The sequence below is a fragment of the Lontra canadensis genome, unplaced genomic scaffold, assembly GCF_010015895.1.
Source record: "Lontra canadensis isolate GAN:19392208 unplaced genomic scaffold, GSC_riverotter_1.0 scaffold75, whole genome shotgun sequence".
Classification (NCBI taxonomy): Eukaryota; Metazoa; Chordata; class Mammalia; order Carnivora; family Mustelidae; genus Lontra; species Lontra canadensis.
The window spans coordinates 2,766,115-2,788,452 of NW_022631069.1; the positions used below are offsets into that span (position 1 = coordinate 2,766,115).

Sequence of the window (22,338 nt, forward strand, 5' to 3'; positions counted from 1 at the left end):
ACTCGAACACCAAGCCACATCTGTCAGCACACAGCAGGGCCCCAGCATCTTTCCTCCCCGAGTTTCCCCAGCTGCCAGGTGCTCCCAGGTGTGGGCAGCACCCCAGCCCGCATGGACTTAGCAGGAACCCTCTTTGGAAGGTGTCTGTGATAGAGAGTTTAGTTTCAGAGCTGAAGTTGAGTGAGGAATCGTGTCTTACTGCCAAAGTAAAATGTAAGGGTGAGACTGAAGCCTAAGGCCAGGAATTCAGGCTGTGCCTTTCTGCCAACACGAGGGGAAACGGTACTGTTTTAATCTCACTGCCGCTCAAATGGATTCCAAGAAGCAGGCCAGGAAAACAAGCTGCAAACTTGCAGAAAGCATTAGAGAACTTCAGAGTCCTGAAGCAAATGAGACTGCTTAGATTTATATTAGAATTTGTACTTGAACTTTAGTGCCCTTGACCACTGCCAAGTTTCATGTTACTCAACACACACAAAAAGAGGAACCACAGGTCTCAGTACCAGTTCAGGGGACCTGGTGCTTGTGTGAGCAGCATGAAAGGCAGGTTTCAGCTGGAATTTCCAAACACCTGAAATTCAAGGTTATCCAATCTATTCTGAGGCCGGCAAAGGCCTTGCAGAGCAGGTAGAGACACCACTGGACCAGGGTGAGATTTTAAAAGCTCAGCTTTGGTCAGTGCAGCTTTTTACCCTGATGTAGTAGAACATTCTAGAACATGTGTCTACTTTCAAACTCCCAAATGGCGGGGCTAAGAACTTCAGGTGAATAGATTGCACTAAGATGGTCATGGTGCAATGGTGGTAAAGAACTGGTGCGGGGGGTAGGGGGTTGACTGGGAATTTCTAACCATTTCTGGGCTTCCCTTCATCCTCAGAGGACAACTAGTAACAGCAAAAGAAAAAAACAAAAAAAACAAAAACCAAAAAAAAAAAAAATATATATATATATATATATCCAGAAAAAACTCCAAGGGCAAAGTGGAAATTTAATTACTTGATGTGGTTCTGATTCTATCTTCATCTGGAGCCTCATCACCCTGATCCTCAAGCCTTCTAGTAGGAACAATACTGACTTCTGTTAGCAAGTGCTTATGTTGGTGGCTTCATCACATCTCAAAGTTTTGGTTAATCAGATCTGTCAGTTTTGCACAAAGATGTTGCCCTTAAACCACAATGGCAGCCTTTTAATGTTATGGATGAGTACATAGTTTTTAAAGTTAGGGTTCATTCTTCATTCCCCCCTTTTAACCCTGAAGCATGCTGGGCACCCCCTCAGTATGGAACTAGCCTAGACTCAAAGCCAGAGCATTCAAATGTAACTATGGTTCACAGGCAAACCGGAGCCGGTCACTTACACACAGAAGTGGTTTCTATTCACCTAATGTAACACAACACGGATACCAGCTGGACCCTGAGGCTCAGTCACGCCCTATTTGCTTTTAAGAGGACCAAGACCTCACATTCCCAAAAAAACCCTGAAAATACCATCTTCAGAATAAGGGAAACCACTTGTTTTCTGCTAAGCCTTTCTTTTTTAAAGTATCTTCATTGTGTAAGGCAAGGAAAAAGGAAAGCAATCACTCAGGGCTTGGGGTTTTTCTGGCCACAGAAGAAAGGAAAAAATCAGGAGCATGGATTTGATGAAATCACTTTATAGACCACGCTGGCTGGCCATACTGAGTTCCTGTGCCCTCAATGTCCTAGAGCGATGCTTCCTAAGAGATCCCAGAAAAGTTTCAAAACACAAAAAATTCCTTATCTGAATGACTGGGAAAGCAGTAGCCTAGAACTCTCCCATTTACCAAGCTTGCTTTGGACTGGAGATTAACACTGTTTTCTTTCTAAAGTGCACAACAGACACAAGTACGGTCAAGTCTACCAGAATAAGGAAGACCATTCTCCATTTTCTTCATTCTTTCCCAAATCCCCCAGAATTAATCATTCAAGGAGCCCTGGCAGTTCCAGTGCACACCAAGCCCAAATGAGCCCTAAACCTCCACCTCACACACAGCACAGGGACAGCGAGTTCAATTCTAAAGCAATCGTGAGCCAGAGAACTCTGCCCACAACAGCAGGTCATTCCACAGGTCATTCCTTTCTACTGAAAATCCTGAATTCATCTGCAGCCCAAAAACAGCCTGGAGAAGAAATCACTATTTTTTGAAGAAAGAATAAAAACAAACAAAAAACAATCAGCCACGGTACTCCAGAAAAACAGCTTGTCATACTGGGAATGTGACCAAAACAGGTTTCCAATTAAAACATGGGAAGACCCTCTCACATCGGCTACTACTAGGACTCTAGACTCAGCACAATCCTTAGTCTTAGGAAAAGCAAAACTAAAGTGATGAGCTGCTAAGGCAAGGGGGGGAAAGTGTCATTCAATAAGAATTCCTTAAAGAAAAAAAAAAAAAAAAAAAAAACTGAACATTCACGTTTCCTATTTACAATCACCCCCACCCCAACCCCGCCGCCACCACCACAATTCTGCTTTAACATTATGTTCCACATTTTATTCTGTTTTCAAGTTACATTTCAAGCAAAGGTCATTTTTTTTTTCCTCAGCAATATCTCACGATTCCTCGTGAGAGCACAGCATCTAAACCATAAACCACTATCAACCAGATCTTAATTATCCAGCTACCAGCTTTGGTTTGTTCAGGAAAGAAACCCTCAGCTCTGCTAACAGGGAATAAACATAAGCAATTCAGTCCCTTGAACAAAAATGAAGTCACGAGACCACTCTCATGTCCACCATTTGCTGCCTGGCTAAAATCGGTACAAGAAAATGGACTGCAACCACAACTCTCATAGAACAGCTTAGAATCCCGTGAGGGCCAACAGAGCCTACTCTAGGCTTGAGTGAGAAGAGACACTGCCCAAGCTTTCTCCCAGATTCCATTAGTGCACGGAGCTCCAATCTCCCCGTGCGTGTGTTGGGGACATGGCGTGTTAGTGTCTATCCTGGAAAGATGTGGAGAGGTCGTCCTTCCTATAGCATTTTCCAAAGTGGCACTGGAATAACGGGTCCCTTCAGGGTTGGCTCATGATAGACTGTAGACCCATTCCAATGGGTGCACAAAGAAAAAAAAGAGCAGAATCAGAGCTGAGTTCCCCTTTAAAAGCCAAACACCTACACCTAGAAGGAGGCTCCCTTCCCTGAGAGCCTTTGCCCTATTGGGGTTCCCACTGTGGAAGCCCTCAGGTCTCAAGCTTAGCTACAGGGCAGCCAGGTAGGGTACGGCTGACTGTAGGTGACTGGAGGGTGGGCCACGTAGTAGTTGTTGAAGTTGCCATCACTGACGTAGGGAGCTGGCTGGTAGTAACAGGTGACGTTGGTGGCGTTGGGGATGATGTTTTGCTCTGCCAGCACGCGCAAGGCCAGGAGGGAGATGAGGTTCAGGGTCTGCCTCCGCTCGTGCCCCATGAGGCACACGGTGCTCTCGTTCACAACCCTGCGAAGGATCATGAGGTAGTCATACTTGCTCCTCTCTTCTTCGGCAAAGTGGTTTTGAAGGTAGGTCTCCAGCTTCCTTTGCTGTTCGAGGATGTCCGGGAAGTCGATGAAGAACCTGGAGCACATGTAACGCTCGAGAGTTTTGATCTCTTCCTGGTCTGTGGGCCGGAAGTCCCGCACGAGGAGGTTGCTGTACTTGAGCAGTCCCCCGCCCCTGATCTCTTCGGGGTTCTTGGTGGCAATCAGTCTGTTCTGCAGGTGGTCGAAGGCTTCCTCGAAGTCCCCGTACATGCTCTCCCCGATCACCGTGGGGTGGACGTGCTCAGAGATGGGGCTGCTGGAGCAGTCGTAGAAGAAGAGCAGGGAGTCCAGAATGATCTGAAAAGAGTCCACGCTGAACTCAAACTGGCGCCGGATGGAGTCGACGAACTTGAGCTCCACGTTCCTGCCGTTCTTGTTGGAGAGGGAGATCAGGCTCCAGCGGTCCGTGTCCGTGCACACCTTCACCAGCTTCTGCACGTACGCCTCCTTCAGAGTGACTGGGCTGATTTTGAGCTTGTTCACGCCCTCCGGCAGGAAGTTCAGAAGGGAGCACAGCACCACGTCCCTGACCAGCTGAAATTCGGCCTCTGTGGGAAGAGCCACGTGAAAGATCAGGTCCAGGTCTTTGCAACCCAGGCCATTGTCTTTGACCAGGACATGGCCTGCTGCAGAGCCGTTCAGCCGGACGTCCTGCACTCTGATGCCCGCCTCCTCCAGCCGGCTGCGCACGGTCTGGACGATGTCCTTCAGTGTTATCTCCAAGGTTGGAAAGTTGCCTCGTCCGTGGATGGGGACGACCTCGGTCAGGACCTCATGCAGCCGGCTCACCTGATCCCAGTTGAGCACGCTGAAGGACATGCAGTCCCTGGTATTGCTGCTCTCCTCTGCCATCTTGGGGGGCGTGCTCGCAGGGAAACTGCAAGTGAGGGGGCGAGAAACAGAGTTAGGACTCACTTGTACACGGCCAAGCAGCCCGAGGGACTCAGGGCAGATGCTCTAGGCTCTCTGACCATTTTCCCACCCAAAGTGACAACAGGCGCCCATGGTTGGGTGCTGCTGTGAGGGGTACAGCTCACAGATGGGAGAGGCTTTGTGAATGGAGGGAGGACGACATACAAAGAAACCCACCCTCTGCTTCAAAATTTTGTTTTATGTGGGGCCGGCTTCTTTGTTTTGATTGTTTTGTCTGCAAGAGGGTGGTTCATGTGAAAGGAAGTAGACAGATTTCTAAAACAAAGTAACCTATACACATTCCTCAGTAGAAGGCCTAGCAGTCTGGCTAATTCTTGTTCTTTACAGAATTACCTCTCCCGCCTTTGCATGCCTACCTACATCTTGAACTGGCTGATACCTAAGCTACCACCCCCCGACAGCCTGAACACAAGACACACACCCCGTGCCCCCGTCCCAGGAAAAGACTTCCTTCACCCTATGAAGACAGGAAGATTCAGCTCTGGGCCACAACCATACTGAGGACAGGAAGTCAGATCAGTCCTGCTAGACCAGGTGCATGGATTATCTTGTTAGCAAGAACCTCACGTCCTTTTCCCTCATGGGAGCAGTCGGTGCTGTAACCAGCACCTCCAGCATCCAGAGTGGGACACCAGGGAGCTGTCTGGATGACAGGATTCCTGGCAACACAGGCGTGGCTCAGCTCTCTGGTGCAACAGCTCTGCCAGCAAAGAGGGCCCTCCATGGGACATGGAAAACTTCCTCAGGGCAGTGCGATGTTTTCACTGTATTTTGAAATCTAGTACACCTCAAGGCTACCTAAGGAGAATCAAGAGAGCTCTCAGTACTAGGAGAAAAACATCCCGTCTCACACTTCACTTGCTAGAACCATAGCTACCGAAGTAATTTTCAACCAAGTGATACGTTTCAGAAAATAAAATACAACAGATCCCTGGAAATCCTAGTGTGTAAAAACAAATACTGCCGTTTTAGAAAGTCAAGGTGCTTGTGGATCCACGTGGGTCAGACATGAGCTAGACAGATGTTAAGAGCCGAAATAAAATGTCAAGGTGCTATCCTCACACTTTGGTGTGAGCACAGAGTCTCGCCGTTAGCCTTCCTGACTGGCTAGGCACACACAAAACCCATCCCAACCACTGCTGCAGTTTCACTGCTTGGAAACCACTGCCCTTGAACACACACCCCTCATCCCTGTCCTGCGGTTCCAACTCGGGTTTTAAGCTTTGCACTGCTCCCAGAGATCCTCGCCTGACATAATCGCTCACAGTGATGGTGATGGTTGTCAGTCAGTGTTGGAGGGCACCACTGGACATCCCCAAACTTTCCAGGAGCTGGCAGTTAAGAAAGTGGGTGAGAACACAATGTAGCAATAAAAGACAGTGTGTGGTACAAAGAAAATGGAATATAAAAGGTAGAAGAAAGGAGTGTCCCTTGATTAGGATGAAAAAGAAGGCCACCGAAGAGTTCACTTATGGGGAGGGGACATAAGCTGACACAAAGGCAACATGAGCTCTGGGCTGGGATTGAGGGCCAGAAGGCAATGTGCAACCAAGACCTAGCAAATTGTCCAGTCTGGCCATCAGGTACCTCTCAAGCAAGAGCACAGGCTCCCTTTAGGGAGGTTGAAGGGATGAATGTGTTTGGCCAGCAACAGGAAGGGTGGTCACATGATCCCAGTAGGCTCTAGGAAGACCAATCTTGGGCTGAGCCCTCCCATGCTTGCTACAGAAGAATGCTTGCCAAGGGGCAGATAAGTTTCCTTTAAAACCTGTTTGGACAGTGTTAAAAAGCTCTAGGCTCTCTAGATCATTCTAACAAAGCATGCCTAGGGTAAGGATAACAAGCAAAATTTGTGGCAGAATACTTCATGCTCACTGTGGCTAGCATTTGGCTTCAAGTCAGACTTAGAACATCTTTTTAATGTGCTCTATGTACATTTGGTTCTTTGTAGGCCCTTTTATGATCAGCATACGGTACACTGTGCCTATTACACAGGGCACTGCGCAATTAAGTCCAAATGACCGCAAAGAGGTATGGCTCTAGCTTTGTCTTGAGATACAGCTAAACTATCTATGATTCGGTGACACAGCTTTCTATCAGGCATTTTGATCTCCCCATAAGAACACAACCTTCTCTCCCTGTGTACCACCTGACATTATGCTACCAAGTCTCATATTTACAATACAGGTGTGAGAAGTCACAGTGACAGAGCAGTAGCAATTGAATCAATACTTGGAAGAGAAAGAACAATTAATTTTAGGAGTATCTCTCGGAAGAACCTCAGTAATATTACAGAAGAAAATAACTATAGGAGTGACTTTTGACTCATATCTTTTCTTTTCTTCTTTCTTTATTTTTTTTTTTAAGGAGTTGTGAGAGGGGTGCCTGGGTGGCTCAGTGGGTTAAGCCTCTGCCTCTAGCTCAGGTCATGATCTCAGGATCCTGGGATTGAGCCCCGCATTGGGCTCTCTGCTCAGTGGGGAGCCTGCTTCCCCCTCTCTCTCTGCCTGCCTCTCTGACTACTTGTGATCTCTCTCTCTCTGTCAAATAAATAAATAAAATCTTTAAAAAAAAAATAAAGGAATTGTAAGGAAAAAAAATTAAAATTAAAGTCAGAACTATTCCCACCTTTAGAACAGTAGTTCTTAGAGGAGAAACATTTAATACTAGTGAGAATGTGATGGAAGCTATCATTCCTTCTCCAGGGATGGAGTGGGGCGAGAAGATGACCAGAGCACAAAACCTTTCATATATTTTCGGATCTCTAAACTTGTAGTAGGTTCAAAGTTAGAATCTGTTTTAGATTGAAAATCTGTAAGGTTCATATGGGAGGAGGGGCAGGAATGGCCAGAAAAGTTAAGAGAAACAAGAATGATGTACATATTAGCCCCCTAAGAGATATTATGAAGCCAAAATAATTGAAACAGCATGGTATTGGTACAAAAAGATTAAAAATCTAGAAATAAAATATAATACATGGGGGATTTTATATATAATGATGGAGGCATTTCAAAATAGTAGACACAAAAAGTTTAGACATGTAGATAGTGATCTACATTTAAAAAAAATAAACAAGGTGGCTCCTTGTCTTGTGCCAAACTAAGATCTAGATGGACAAATTAAAGACTTAAGCATAAGAGGAAAAACCCTAAGAGTCCTGGGGAAACATGGAATTTATATACACAAATGAAGAGCAGGCAGTCTTTCCTGAATCACATAAAACATAAAAGTCAAACTTTTGATACAGAAAAATAAAAATATCTACATGGTAAAAATACCATAAAGAAGGCAGAAAGGCAACACTAGGAAACTATTTGCAGTGTGAGGCAAAGTACTTATCTTAATAATGAAGAATGAGCTCCTACAAGTCAGAAAGACCAGCACCCCAACAGAAGAAGGAGAAAAATATATGAACAATGGCTCAGATACATAACACATTCAACCTTACCTTAAGGGATGGGCATATTAAATTTTCACCGAATCATTCTTACCTATCAGAATGGCAGTGATCAAGAAGCAGACACCTGTTGGCACACTGCCCGTGGGTTCTCTCTAAAGAACAGTGTGGGACTCTCAATTTTAAGTGAATGTACTCTTTATATCAATTCTACTTTGAAGAAGTCTACTTCTGATTTTATCCTCCAGGTATACTTGCAAGTATGCACAAGGCTAGTCACTGGAGAATTATTTGTAAAGCTACAGAGTCATCAGTGGAAGGTGAATGACTTAATGCACGTGTACAACAGTATACGATTGCATGGAGTTGTCCCAAAGAATGGAGGCAGCTCTCTATCTGTAAGAATGGGAAATGCTAGTCGATATTTATTCATAGAAAACCAACACTGCTTGTGTAAAAGCACAAGCTCATGCTTGTACATTTATACAGGTTTCTGGAAGGAAACACAAGTACTTCGACCTATACCAAATACCCCCTCTAGACTGGGAGATGGGACAAAGGAAACTTATATTATCTTTTTTGAATTGAGAACCTATATGCGTATTAATTGAAAATAGTTAAAATCTTATGAAACATGTCTGAAAACCTCTCCCCCACAAGCCTTCTAACTCATCTGCTGCCTTATTTAGTTCTTTCAATGCCTTTCCTATCACTCCCCACCAACTCTGTCCCCAAATCAAACAAACATAGAAGCTTCCCCTCCAAGACTTCAATGCGGATCTCTAGGGGGCAAGCGGGGAGGAGGGACTGGTCCCGGTTTTTCCCCTAGAATGGTTTTTGGTCAAGTTTCTACTTCTCTACTGTTTAATAGAATATGTCCATTGTTTGTCAAAAATCCTCCAGACTTTGAAAATAATGGATAATCCGTATAATCTAGACCCTATGTTTGTTATCCCAAAGCGTTTTTTTGTAGGTTTATAGGAATGGCTATTTCTCAGTTCAGACATATGGTAGTGACCCTCGTGGTCCTTCTGCCAATCATATGAACAATGGAGTTCACTTTTAGAAAAAAGTAGCTCATATAAAAGCATGTTGTAAAACATGACAAATGAGAAATCTGTGGTGTAGTTCTTAATTCTTCCAATTTACTATGTCTTAGATACAGAAGAGCTCAAGCTACTGAAGGCTCAAATTTAGGCTGGGTTCATAGTCAGCACTTAGCCCATTAGAAGGGCCCAAAATAAGTTACTGATGATGATTACAAAGGAATTCTTTGTTCTCTCTCGCCCATCCAAACAATTCCAAATATCAAAAGTACATATTTTTTTGTGTGTGTGACTCCAACAAACACTGGTATTGCTAGAATAAATCCAAGTCATAGGCCCTGAGGGCTTAGATAACACACCAGAGCCTAGTGTAATAGTTGGAGTTTTAATTAACCACTTGAGATCAACAACGTTATAATTTGCATATAAAAGAATCCTGTGGAACACATTCTTAACGCAAGAAAGGCCCACGTTAAAGACAAATTCTAGTTATCAGAAGTAACAAAATGATGACTAGAAAACAAAATCAATGTGAAGCCTGGTAAATTCAAACTAGTGTTTGATTTTCCTTTAACTGCCTGAGAAGCAGATTCATTTTATTTTGCACAGCAGAAACTGGGCAAGGTAGGAACCAGGATTTCTCACGGATTTGGAAATTCAGGCACCATTTTACAAGTGAGGATGACCGTCTGTCTACTCAGTTCAAGTACTTAATCTCCTAAAAAGTTGGATTCTTGATGACTAACCACTGCAGGTGCCCCCTGAATTCCCTTTTCTTCTATCATCTGGCCTCAGCAGAAGGCTAGAATGTGCACATTGAAAGAAGACAGGTTTGCAGGAATGGCAGAAAAAGAGGAGAGGAAAAGACTGACCAAGCCCAAAGAAGAATAAACCATGCTCCCTAAGGACAAGTTCACCTCTAACTTACCTTTGATTCCCATGGCCTGAGACCGAGGCCCTCAAAGGCAGGTTGATCTGAAAACCTATGATTAAGCCCTAACAGAAAAGGAAATAGAAAAAAAAAAAAAAAAGAAAGAAAGAAAAAGAAAGAGAAAGCTATTTCTAGTCCTGCTTCTTACCTTGTCTAGAGCCCAGAAATAAGAGTGACAGAGACTATGAAAGCATGAGGGGACTCAAGGTGGGCCAGCTGGACAGACAGGCAGACAAGCTGGAGATAAGTGTGAAGAGCCCACGTAATACTTCTGAGTCTTAAGGTCAAGGGCTTAGGTCAGATCAACACTGATTCTTATTTGTGCCAGGTATTAGACATAACACTGTCCAAAGAGTTCTCAGTACCTGTGGAAATGTCCACCTGTGAAGCTAAGGACAATGTGTATGTAAGTATCAGTCTGCGGTATTTCACGAGAAAGCTCTAGAAGCTACTGTGCCAGAGCTTTCATGGAAATGCTGAGGTATGAACGGAGGCTCTCAGCTATGGCAGCCCTCCATCCCCTCCAGAGACAACTGAGCACCACCCTCTTCCTCGGACTCTGCTGGGGTTTAAGAATACAAAAGAAACTTGAACACATTTCAACATTCCTTTGATGACATTTCCTTTTACGGTTACTGGATGTTACCTCAAAAGCCTGGACCTTCCTAGGAACACTTCTGAGGCTCAAGGTAAGAGACCCAGCCGTGGGCAATGGACTAAGCCTGGTGACAGACTACAGGTGGTGTGTATCCACAACAAAGATACTTGCTGTCCCTAGCTCGGGGCTGAGAGGGGACCCACGCACCTGAGGCAGGCATCTTCCACACAAACTCTTCCCCTTCCAGTATACCACAGAGGGCATTTTCGGGGGGATAAAAAAAGTACTTATTGCATATAAAAACCTAGAGAGTTTAAGCAGAAGTGAAGGAGGGTGGCACACACACCATACTCTTCTAGCCTACCAATTCTTTCAGCAACCCAGGTGGATGAGAACTACAACTCTGGGCCTTACTATTCCTATAAAATGAAGGTGCAGATGTGTGTGCAAAAGAAAGGGTATATAGCATAAGCCCCTTCACGTCAGTTCCCATTTCATCCTCACAAGCACTCTGAGGAAGCTACAATGGTTCCTTTTGCACAAATTAAGGAATAAGGATCAGAAAAGATTAAGTGAATTGACCCCCGGATCCTCAACTCTGGAGCCAGTTTCAAACACTTGGAACTGGCAACAGTTCCCACCGAACTCGCTCGGCCACTGGCAGGGTGGGAGGAGGGGAGAGAGCAGAGGCTCCTGTCACAAGCCCACAGGTGCCCTGAGATCACCAGTTCTTGCTGCAACGACAGTGATCTCCTCTAAAACAGAGACTGTATTTGTCCTACCCAGAAAAGGAGAAAGTTACCCCTGTAACAGTGACACTTTATCCCCACCACATACATGGAGAGCAGCAAAGCTTGAACCAATCACCTTTCACGGCCCACGTTAGAGAAGAGTCCAGCTGAGCAAAGGACATGAGTCAGCATTCATCCTCGAGGACGCCCAAGGTGTCTTTAGAGGTGCCTCTCAGAGAAGCACCAGAAAAGGCAATTCATCACCCACGGTGTGGGAAATCCTATTTCTCAATGGGGAGGCACATCAGCTGTTTCATAACATAAACATCTTACCAACACTATCTACTCAGAAACCAATGCCTCCCTACCTCAGAAGTTCCAGCAGGTGCCAGCAGGTTCCTAGCCCTCCAGGCCCTCTTCCTGAGGGGACAGACCAAATGTGACTCAAGGTCTAGCCAGGGGCCCTAACATGAACCACCAAACTCTATCTGATCCAGCTTTACCTGGATCAACCAACACTACTATTATCCCTGCTTGACAGGAAAGGGGACTGGGGAACAAAGGATGCCCTGCTGGGAATTGGCACAAATGGGACTGAAGGACTTTCTAGGGGGTGGATAGTTTGCGTGCAAGTGTTGGGGTGTGCATGGGGCTTGGAAGAGAAGCTAGCTGCTCTGGTAGTTGTAAAAACTAGCCAGCCATAAGTGGAGGGAAAGAGGTGAAAGGTAAGAAGGTTTTTTTATAGGATGGCGGGATAGAAAGACAGGTGGCTAGATGTGCTAAGGCCCCCAAGTGAGGTAGGCTAGATGGCAGGTGTCGGAGGCAAGGCAGAAGAAGCAGTCCCAAGCGTGAGTACCTCACAGCTGTTAGCACAGAGACCCTCCCCTTCAGGATTATCATGGCTTCGAGGATCCATAGCTGGATCTGGCTGGAATCCAGCAGAATGGAAGGTAATTTTGTACAGAAATGCTCATCATTATGCTCAGGTTTGTTTTAAAAGAGCAAGGGTTGGAAGGTGAAGGCCCAGGCTGCTCCCTTGGATGGAGTGGCTGGATGCCAGCCAGGCTGCCAGGCAGTGGGTCTCAGAGAGTGCGGGGACAGCTGCAGGGATGCGCTCCGCTGGCTGGAAGATCGGCAGTGTTGATCTGCTGATAAAGCAACAGAACAGGACACTCTGCAGACAAGAGGGCAGCTTTCTAGATCCCAGAAACTGATAACCCAACTGGGGCTGCAGAAAGAAGGTAGGTAAGTTTGCAAGCAGGGATGGACACCCCTCAGGCAGGCTCGGGAAAGGGAGCTGGAACAGAGCCGAGCACAGGACTGCCTGGCACAGCCTGACGAACGCGCATGTGCTCAACCCGAGCCTGCACACCTGCCACCTTTCCAACGGCACAGAGTTTGGCCCTTGAGATGCCTACGTCCTCGAGAAACAAACTGGGCACCCAGGAGGACCAGGGACTTGATAAATGCAGCAGCAGACCAGTGGGAAGCAAGGAGAAAGACCAGGCTCCAATCTAGATGTGGCTTTCTGGAGAGAAGTCCTCCCTCCATCCTCGAATGCACGGGGAAGGCCAGGAGTTACAGAGGACCAGGGGGCAGCCTGAGGAAGGCTCTGTCTGTAAGCGGCCAGCCCCTAGCCAGGGCCCAGCCCCCACGCCACGGAGGAGGCCACATTCTGGAGACTCCCCTGCCTCCAAATGCATGAAAATGGTATGGATAACCAAGACACACATCTAAGTTTCACATGAATGTCCATGCGAGAGTTTGCATTAGCAGACAGCCCAGGGCAATAGAACCAGATTAAATAATGCTTTGTTTTTAAAAGGCCAGTAGCATATATTGCATGTTAGTTTTTTCTAGAAAACCCGCAAATACACTCTGCCTCCGTTCAAAGAAACAACAGCACCGTGCCGCGGAGCTCTGCCCAGAGAAGACAGTCCTGAGTCAGTGACACCAGAGATCCCACAGCTGGCCTGTTCCCACTCTCTGCTTGGGAACGTCCAGCTGGAGGTCTCAAGCTATTTTCTCAGGGTTATCAGGAGTGTCCCGGCCACTGAATGCCCACGTGCGCCACAGCCCCCAAACCTGGTGTGATTCCCATGGCAGCTGGGGTGCCACCGTAGCTGAAGGAACAGGATACCCCGGACTGAAGCAGAAGCGGGCCACCAGAACCCAGGGCCGCCTGGCTTTGCAGCCAGCTTTGAGTTCAAGGGGCCCTCCCCAGTTCTCACTTCCCACAGATGCCCATAGACGGTCTTAATGGTTATCAGAGATTGGGCTCTATCCACAGACACCCGCCCTGCAAGAACTCCAAACAGAAAACACTTTCTCGTCTTTCAAAATAGGATGCTTGAGCAAGTGTGGCTGGAGAGATAACACTGGAAGAGCTCATGCTGGGGCTGCCAAACAGCATGAAACAGAATCAAAACACGGGCCCAGATGCCGTAACGGGGCACCGCTGAAGTACACAAGCTTAAAGGAATACCCTGAAATCGTCGCAAGTATAAACATTAACCAGGTCACCACACGGGCATCTTTAGATGGAAGGTAAGCACAGAAGTCCTGATTTTTCCAGAGTGTCAGCAATATTAAGTGCTACATACACCACTTGAACTGGAAAGAATCCCTGTTGCAACTTGGCGCCCCACTTCCTCCTACGAAATACCTCTTTCTAAATCAGAGATATTACTGGTCTGACTCATGTAAAGAGATCGTCAGAGCCAGCCCCCACCATTTTTGAGACTGACTAGACTGAGAAAAATAGAACGATTCCTAGGAGGCTGTTTACTGTAAGGATGGCTAAGTTTCCGTACAGTCCACAGGGTCTAAGGGCTGCCAGCCCCCAGGGTCTATCAAAGGTCACACACCACCTAACCCTCTGGCTTAGAACTTGGAACAGGCATCAGATGTCCACAAGGCGGGCCTCAGCTTGCTGTCCCATCCCTAGCAGCATCCCTGGGCCTTATCAGGAAAGGGCCAAGCTCAAGTATAGCACTTATCACACTTGAGACACACACACACACACACACACCCAGTCACATATGTCTAAGTGAAGGGGCAAGACCATGAGGTACCTATTTCTGTCCCTATTTCTGTACCAGCTGCACCAGGCAGCCAAGTCCCCCTGTGTTTGGTATTTCTACATGTGTGGAGCTGTGCAGGTCACAGATATGGTCCTCTAGGAATAATTATCATGAAATTAGCATATGCCAAGTCATGCGTTGCTGTCATTTGGCAGCTCACAGACACCTGTTACTTGAAAGTTCCTTCTTCTTGCATTTTCAAATTTCAGTTGTTGATATATTTTAATTGTTGATAAGTTGCTTGAGCCCTGGTCCCCTGCCGGTGTCAGAAGATTTCATCTGCAATTCTTTGAAATTCTATTACCTGGTGATTATGCTCTATGAAACTAGAGAAAAATGTAAGAGTGAGCACCAGACAAGGAATCAAATATCCTGTTTTAGTGGCAGGCCTGACTCACAGGGTGAATGCTTAGCAGTAAGCTGGTCACAATGACAGAATTTCCTTTTGTTCTTTCTGGTATCTGAGTGCCTACTATGTTCCCGTAGCTGTTCTAGGAGCTGACGACCCGTCAGTAAGCAAGAGACAAAGACCTCTGCCCAGACTCATGCTCTCTTTCTATAACCTGCTGCCGCTAAGACTTGCCTCCCACTCATGCAGAATCAGAAATGCAGAGTGAGCCACTGGGCTGCTGGTCTGGACCGGTGCTACTCAATACCGTAGCCACAAGCTTTGCCTGGCCCTTAAGCACTTGACACGGGCCAAGTCCACGCTGAGACCATGGAGACGGGCTATGAACACGGAATACACTCTGGATTTCAAGAACTCAGTAGGAGGGGGAGAAAAGAAAAAGGGAAGTATCTCCTTAATCTTTTTCTTATATTGACTATATACGGAGAGGCTAACATATGCTATGAGGGCTTAAATAAAATAATTAAAATGAGTTTCACCTGTTTATTTTTACTCTTCAATGGGATGACTGCTAGGAACTTAACTGGGACTCTCCTATTTCTCCTGGATGGCACCAGTCCACTGGCCTTATAATAATGAGGAAACAGAAGCCTGAAGAGGTGGGGGTGTATCCTCACAGCCCAAGACGGCCACAGAGGCAGGGAGGAGGGAAGCGAGAGACCAGGTGAGGCCTGGGACACTAGGTCCCAGCTGAGCAAGCCCAACGAGGGCCTGGACTCGGGGCACACGCTCACTCTATGTCCACTTCATCTCTCCTCCTGGATCTGCATTCTTCCTACCATGGCACCTGGCCACTACCTCCATGTGAGAGCCCTGACTGGCCAAGACCACACAGGGTCCATTGGCTGCAGTGCCCACCTCCTTGGCCATAGGCACAAGTCAGGGATAAAGAAGGTGTGTTTGGGGGTAGGGTGTAGACAGCCAGGCAAGGTGGAGGATGACCCTTTCTCCCACCCTTAGGTAAGGCTAAGCCAGGGGAGAGAACCACACGGCAACATGAGGGAGCAGATGCGGTGCAAGACTTGTGGATGATTTTCTTCTCAAAATGGGCCCACGGAGAGTGAATATGGAGACAGATATGGGACTTTGTGTATTCATCCACTGGAAGATTTGAAAGTAGAAACAGAAAACAAGGTACACGGCAGAACTGTGAAGAGGTGGGTAATTAGGGGCATCTGGGTGGCTCAGTGGGTTAAGCCTCTGCCTTTGGCTTGGGTCAGGATCTCAAGATCCTGGGATTGAGCCCCTCGTTGGGCTCTCTGCTCAGCGGGGAGCCTGCTTCCCCCTCCTTCTGTGTGCCTCTCTGCCTACTTGTGATATCTCGTTCTCTGTCAAATAAATAAAATTTTTAAAACAAAAAAAAAAGAGATAGATAATGAGATATGGGGGACCCGCAGTTGGGGTGACCTCAGGATCTAAAGCTGGGTCAAAACCTAGTCTGATAAGGAAGGAAGAGCAGTGAGTTGTGCCAACACTGAGTATGAATTTTGTGAGGCAAAGGAAGGTAGTCAGGAAGACTCATCCAGGGGAGATGGAGAATGAGGAGGAGGTCTGAAGGGGACAGGTCCTGAAAAGAGGGATGGGCAGTTTCTGGGAGTTCTTCAGGTGATGTTTAAGGGGCATGGGATGTGGAATTGGCCAGGCGCAGGAGAAGAGCCCCGTGCTACTCTCATGGAGCTGCTGTCAACAGGCCCCTGAACCAGGTCAGTGATGGCAGTGGGAAACAAAAAGCGAAAAAGATAAAAGATCAGCAGAACCAGCAGCCGAGTGAACTGGAGAGAGAAAGGCTGAGCGAGCCATGTGAGGCTGGGGTTGGGGTGGAGGGGCAGGAAGAGCAGGATGGGGAACGCTGGAAGAGAGCAGGGCTGGAGCTGGGCTTAAGGAGCTTCAGCTGCTGGCCAATTTGCAGGCTCGGCCCCTCGGCTCCAGACCTACCAAACGGAGGCCACCATTTAGAAAAAGGCCCCAAAACCAGCCGGCATTTTAGGCTGGGAGCTTCCCAGCCAAAAAGCTCCCAGGCTTTTAGCCCACCAGAATGAATCCACCTAAAGGAGACTTCCCTTGCTCAGAGGACGGCAGCTGAAGCCAGCAGAGAACTGTATCCAATTCACAAGAGCACCTTCTGTGCCCCAGGCCCCGCTCCGGGCACCAGGGATTCAGCAGGGAGCACCGAGCCCTGCCTTCCTGGGGCTCACAGGAAGACTAAGACAAACAAGCAAAACCCAAGTGCCCGCACGTTAGGAAGCTGTCCCGGCTCCTGAGTGCTTCCTCGGGCCTTTTTACATACCACTCACTGCCTTGGCCTCCTCGGCACCTGGCACCAACCGCTGGCTGGGAAGCACTTAACTACCGACTCAATCACAGTCATCCAAGAAGTCAATACTTGATGCAGCTTAGTGACCAAGCCTCCAAAAGGCTCCGGCGAAACTAAAAAATCTCCAACATGGAGTGACTTAACATCAGCAATTACTTCTTCATATTCCTTTTTCCCTGTTGTTCCAAGAAGTTCTGCAAACAGTTCTAGGGCAGCCTAGAGGGGCCCAGCTGTACAAAATCTATTGATTCTAAACAGTTCATAAGGCTCATTCCTACATAGCTGGGTTATGCAAAGAGGCTTCATCTAAACCACTTAAATTCCAAATATGAGCTTCTTTCTAATGCATGCAGTGAAAGGATCAAAAGGATTGCGACCAGAAGTCTGGGAAGCATCACAAGAGATCAGCTCTACTGCCGGACCCAACTGGCTTGTTTAAACACACAAGCTGCCTCATCATAATATAGTTTATGCCAGCTTGCCTGGCCACGGCCAAAACACCAGGATGGCACAACACATTTTTCTGTATTGCCCTGTGTACATCAGTGACATCACAAAAAAAGCAACGGACCTTATCTAACCAGGGTAATGTTTCATCCCAAGTAACCCCTCAGATTCTGTCTTTCTTCCCTTTAACCCCTAAACACACACACACACAGTAACGCACACAGCCCAGAGATCTGGCATGAGACCAAGAAACTCAAACAACAACCCAAGTTTAGCTTAAATTCATAAAACTAGGCTTGGGCTTCCACAACTTCTCTTGGGAACACAAAAAAGGTTTACCACTCAGAGCTCTTGGCTTGTCATTCTCTGGTGACCTGCCCCAGGCACACAAAAGATCAGAGATGAAAGATGAAGACTAGGTACTACTTACTTGAGCAGTTTAAAAAACCATGTCATTTTCTAATTTTGTAGCAAATGTGTCCGATTACCAGCACTGGGAGAACAAGGGCACCACAGTCCACTCTGCATTATCTTTATGGCTAGGCAGTTCCTCGGATTTTCAGAAGTATGAGGACTTCTCTGTTCTTTGATGGGTAGTGCAAGATGTGTGCAATTTGCCCTGGCCTTGAACGCTGGGGGCTGTAGGCTAAGTGGGGCATACTGGGAAATGCAGGGGTGAGGGGTTCTATAACCCAGGATGGGATCTCCATGGGCTGCTGTACTCATAGCACAGGCGAGCAAACCAAGGAGGGAGATCCGCTGGTGGTCGGCTAAGTCACACTCCATCTGACAAATAGGCAAGATCCACGCCCTTACCTTTAGAGATACCCCAACTTAATCTCCGGATGCAAGGGAGGTATTGTGGAAGAAACCCCACATAGAAAGTACAGCAGTAAGCTCTAGGTAAGACACTATCATGAAATGAGGGACCTTTGTTTTGGGTAACAATTTAGAGGCCTCCTGGCTAAGAGGAGGAAAAAAAAAGTGGGGCTTTTTTTTTTTTTAAACTTCACTTTCACATTATGTTACTGAGACTCGCCCTACAGCTGCCTGAACAATTATATATAATATACCAAACCTTCTCTCTAAAAAAGTCCTTATTGAGTATAAATGTAGTCTAAAGACATGGATATACCTTAAGACACAAGGTTTCAGTTATCTCAAGTAAAAGCTTGACTCCAGAGATATTAAGTTTTCCATCTTCACAAACAAGAATGTCAAAGGACAGAACCCCTGCTGGTACAGCCAGACTGCCTCCCTGAAAGCGAAGAGAAAAGTCAGCATTCTCTAGTCCCCACCCACCCCCTTCCATGGCAGGGTCTCATGTGTGGGTCTCACTCCCTCAATAATACCTTTGGGGATTTAAGACACAGCACAGTTCTTGGTAAGCGCTCCTACCCTCTTCCCCCCACCCCACACACCCAAGCAGCCCCAGGCTGCCTGGCTTGCTTCCTTGTGGGCTTCCTTGCCAAGTTACTCCCGTGGAAATGTTAGTGTAGCCAACAATGGCCACTCTCATCCTCCACCCCTCCCCACCCCCTTGAAGGGCAGCTGGGCCAAGCCAGGAGTCTACTTTAAAAGAATTTAATAATCTTTACTTTATTTCTTGGGGAGGTTCAGGTTCTTGACCCATCTACCAAATATCCTGAATACCAACTGTCACAATACCGATGATTACAACAGTCTTGATAAACGCTGACTGTAATAAGAGAACTGTAAAGCACTCCATGGCTTGCATGTTACAACTCCATTAAAAAAAAAAAAAAAGTTTAAAAAGGTAGCAGGTTGCTACCTTAGGCAGGGACTTAGCCCTGCAGAAGCCTTTTTTTTCCAGGAAAAAATAGGGGAAGAGGACTGATCTGATCCCTCCCGCGAGGTCCAGCCTTATCTGTCAATTGGTTCTAGCCGGGATGGGTGAGCTCTCCTTCTCCAGAAAACTCCGGAAGTCCTCCCTTACTTGAGGTAGCACAGTTTTGTTTTCTCTCCTATCTGCGACCTGTGTTTAGGGGTACAGGCTACCAACCTGTACGGTCAGTTTCGTCACCCTCCTCCGCCTCCCCTCCCACCTCTGAGATGTAGGGCAGCCACCCGCGGCACCGTTAGCCCAGCCAACTCACTGTCAAGGCTTTTAGTCTACACGGTAAGCCAGTTTCATTCCTAAAGGGGGAGGAACCGGGCACTGTATTCCCAGGAAGTTTCCAAGAGCAGTGCAGAGCGCGGAAGTCACTCGCCTGGACCACTTTGCTGCTTACGGTGTCCACAGTCTAGTGTGAGTCCACAGAAAGTTGGGGATCCCCGCCCTGACCTCGAAACCCAGGGCTTGGCGCCGAGCAGAGGAAGCGCCCCTCCCCTCCCCGGCCTTATAGGAGCCCCTGACCGCTGCGTCTCCAACTGCGCCTCCCGAAACCGCCGCATTCGAAATCGGGCTCGGCTGGCCTGCAGAGGTGTGCGTGCCCGCGGGAGCGCAAGCAAGGAAGAGGCGGCGGGGGCGCCGTCAGACCGGGAAGGGGCCGAAGGCCCCCATCACTCGCTCTTCGGCCGCCCCGCCCGCGCCCGCCAGCGCGCAGCCCCGCGGAACGCGCGGAGCAGGAACTCGCCCAAGTTTGCCAAGCCCCAGCCGAAGTCTCTGGAAAGTTGTAGCTCCCTCTCGGGGCGTCTCGCCTGGCCCTCGGGGGCGGGGGATGCGTGTGGGGGTGTCGCCGCGGGAAGGGAAGGGAGCACCGCGGCCCGGCACCTGTCCGTACCTACCCTCTGGCTCCCCACCCGGCTCTGAGAGGACGTGAGCTCCGCTCGGCGGGGAAAGACCCCCGAAGGCAGAGCGCGCGGCTCTCTGGGGCCGCCGCATCCTAGCACCTTCAGGGGAGGGGGCCGAGGACTCACCTGGGAGGCGGAAGAGGAGAGGACAGAGGCCGGTCCTTGGCGTGGGCAGCCCCCAGCAGGAGCGGCGCGGTCACTACAGCCCCCAGGCAGCGGCACCGAGTGAACGGTCCCGCCGCCGCCCCCTCCGTTCTTATACGGCTATGACCACGCCCCCACCCCCCCACCCCCGCCCCAAGCCTTCCCTCCCAGGGGAGCGAGGGGCGGGGTGGGGCGGAGCCAGCGCCCACGGGATCCTTCCGCCTGGGCGCTGACGGCGGAGGGCAGGGCAAAAGGTGCCCTCTGATTGGCTCCTCGGGTGAATGGTTGCCAAGAGACGAGTAAACCTTCCGCGGCGGGAAGGGGCGGGGGTGCTCAAGGCGGTAGCACTGCGCAGGCGCAACAGAGAGGGGCTGGGTTGACAACCCCCCACCCCCGGCGCCAACTTCGGAGTTACTGGGACTCTACTTTCCGCTAGGCTCTTCTGCCATTGCAATCATATAACTCCTTCTTCCCAAGCTCTCCCCATCTCCGTCCAGCTCCCTCGCAAGCCTGCTTTTTTTCTTTTGCTTCTCTGGGGATTTTCGCGTTGTTTCTCTCCCGGACTGGGGAATGAAACCCCGACACCTACCTCCGGCGTGTGTTTCGAAGTCTGAAAAAAAACATGGTTTCTGAGCCAAGGGAGCCTTCCTCTTTCCCCCAGCAAATTGCTTGGAGGCCATCAGGGAGAGGGCCGGCGCAGTTGGTTCTCTGCCTGCAGTTACCACCTGTGTGCGGTTAGTGGGACTGCGGGCCTCAAGGAGTCAGTCGCCAAGGCGGGCACCCGCGATAGCTTCGGCCCCGCTTGAAATGGAAATGTCGCGTGTTCTATAACATGCAAGCGGGGCTTGGACACCACCCACTCGTCCCATAGCAAGAGGCCTAGAGTCCAGGTTCTAAACGCAGATCAATCTGGGTTGGGATCTCAACTCGCCACCTGTCTGTAAGGCCTTGGGCAATGAACTTAACCAGTCCTCCATAAATCTCTTTCCTCACCTGTATGACAAGAGTAAAGATAGAGCAGCTTTTTAGGCTTGTATAAGTACTAACTAGGAACATGGAAGCTAATAGTGCAGTGTCTGATGCAAAGTGTGTGTTAAGTGTTGTTTATACTAAATAGTAGCTGTTGTTATTTATCAAAAACATTTATGGGGGCGCCTGGGTGGCTCAGTGGGTTTAAAGCCTCTGCCTTCGGCTCAGGTCATGATCCCGGGGTCCTGGGATCGAGCCCCGCATCAGGCTCTCTGCTCGGCTCGGAGCCTGCTTCCTCCTCTCTCTCTCTGCCTGCCTCTCTGCCTACTTGTGATCTCTATCTGTCAAATAAATAAATAAATCTAAAAAAAAAATGTATGGAGCTTGTACTGATCCTCTACTGGGTGGTGGAGAAAAAGGTTACCTCCCAGATGCAGTATTTCCCTATTCCTCTCCTTGCATCCCAGGCTGAAATAACAGTTTCTGCCAAGATCTCAAGAGCTCTCTGGGGGAGGGAGAGGTCTCCTGGAACGTTGATGAGATAGGATTTCAGTATGCCTGCTTGTAGGGCTAGTCACAGTGATTCTATTGTTGGACAGGAAATCAGGATAGATGGACTGATTTTTTTCTCACTTTTTGAGGTATAAATTCAGTAGCATGCACAAAGCTGGTGTGTACACAATGATGACTTTCTACGTATGTGTACACCCATGTGCCTGCCAACCAGCTGAAGGTGTAGAACATCTCCAGCTTCCTCATGCCCCTTCACACTCAGTGTCCCTCAAGGGTAAACACTATTCCGACCTCAGTCACCATATATTAATTTTCCAGGGTTTGTACTTGATGTAGATGAATTACATGCATGTGCATTTTTGCATCTGGCTTCTTTCACTTAAGAGTGTATCTATAATATTCATCCATTCTGTTGCATGTAACAATGCCTCATTCTTTTCCATTGTATATTACTTAATTATGTAAATATTCAACAATTTATATACTCATTCTACTAGTGGATGTTTGAGTTACATTAAGTTTTTGTCTA

At 48.1% G+C, this 22,338-nt stretch overlaps 1 protein-coding gene across 2 annotated transcripts; it reads right to left on the reverse strand.

Moving 5' to 3' along the window:
- Window positions 1–1,169: 1,169 nt before the first annotated feature.
- Window positions 1,170–20,558, reverse strand: TENT5C (terminal nucleotidyltransferase 5C). 2 transcript variants are annotated; one of them, XM_032881327.1, is made up of 3 exons: window positions 20,310–20,397; window positions 18,565–18,687; window positions 1,170–4,417 (listed from the first exon to the last, which is right to left on the reverse strand). In XM_032881327.1, the coding sequence occupies exon 3, from the start codon at window positions 4,390–4,392 to the stop codon at window positions 3,217–3,219; it is 1,176 nt and encodes a 391-aa protein (XP_032737218.1). In that variant the 5' UTR covers window positions 4,393–4,417; window positions 18,565–18,687; window positions 20,310–20,397; the 3' UTR covers window positions 1,170–3,216. The 2 variants fall into 2 exon arrangements, with proteins under 2 accessions (XP_032737218.1, XP_032737219.1); XM_032881328.1 differs by lacking the exon at window positions 18,565–18,687 and having other exon boundaries at window positions 20,310–20,558.
- Between the last annotated feature and the right edge of the window lie 1,780 nt (window positions 20,559–22,338).

Bases quoted from the DNA above. Each gene is read 5' to 3' on its own strand.
- TENT5C (XM_032881328.1), bottom strand. From the start codon at position 4,392: ATGGCAGAGGAGAGCAGCAATACCAGGGACTGCATGTCCTTCAGCGTG.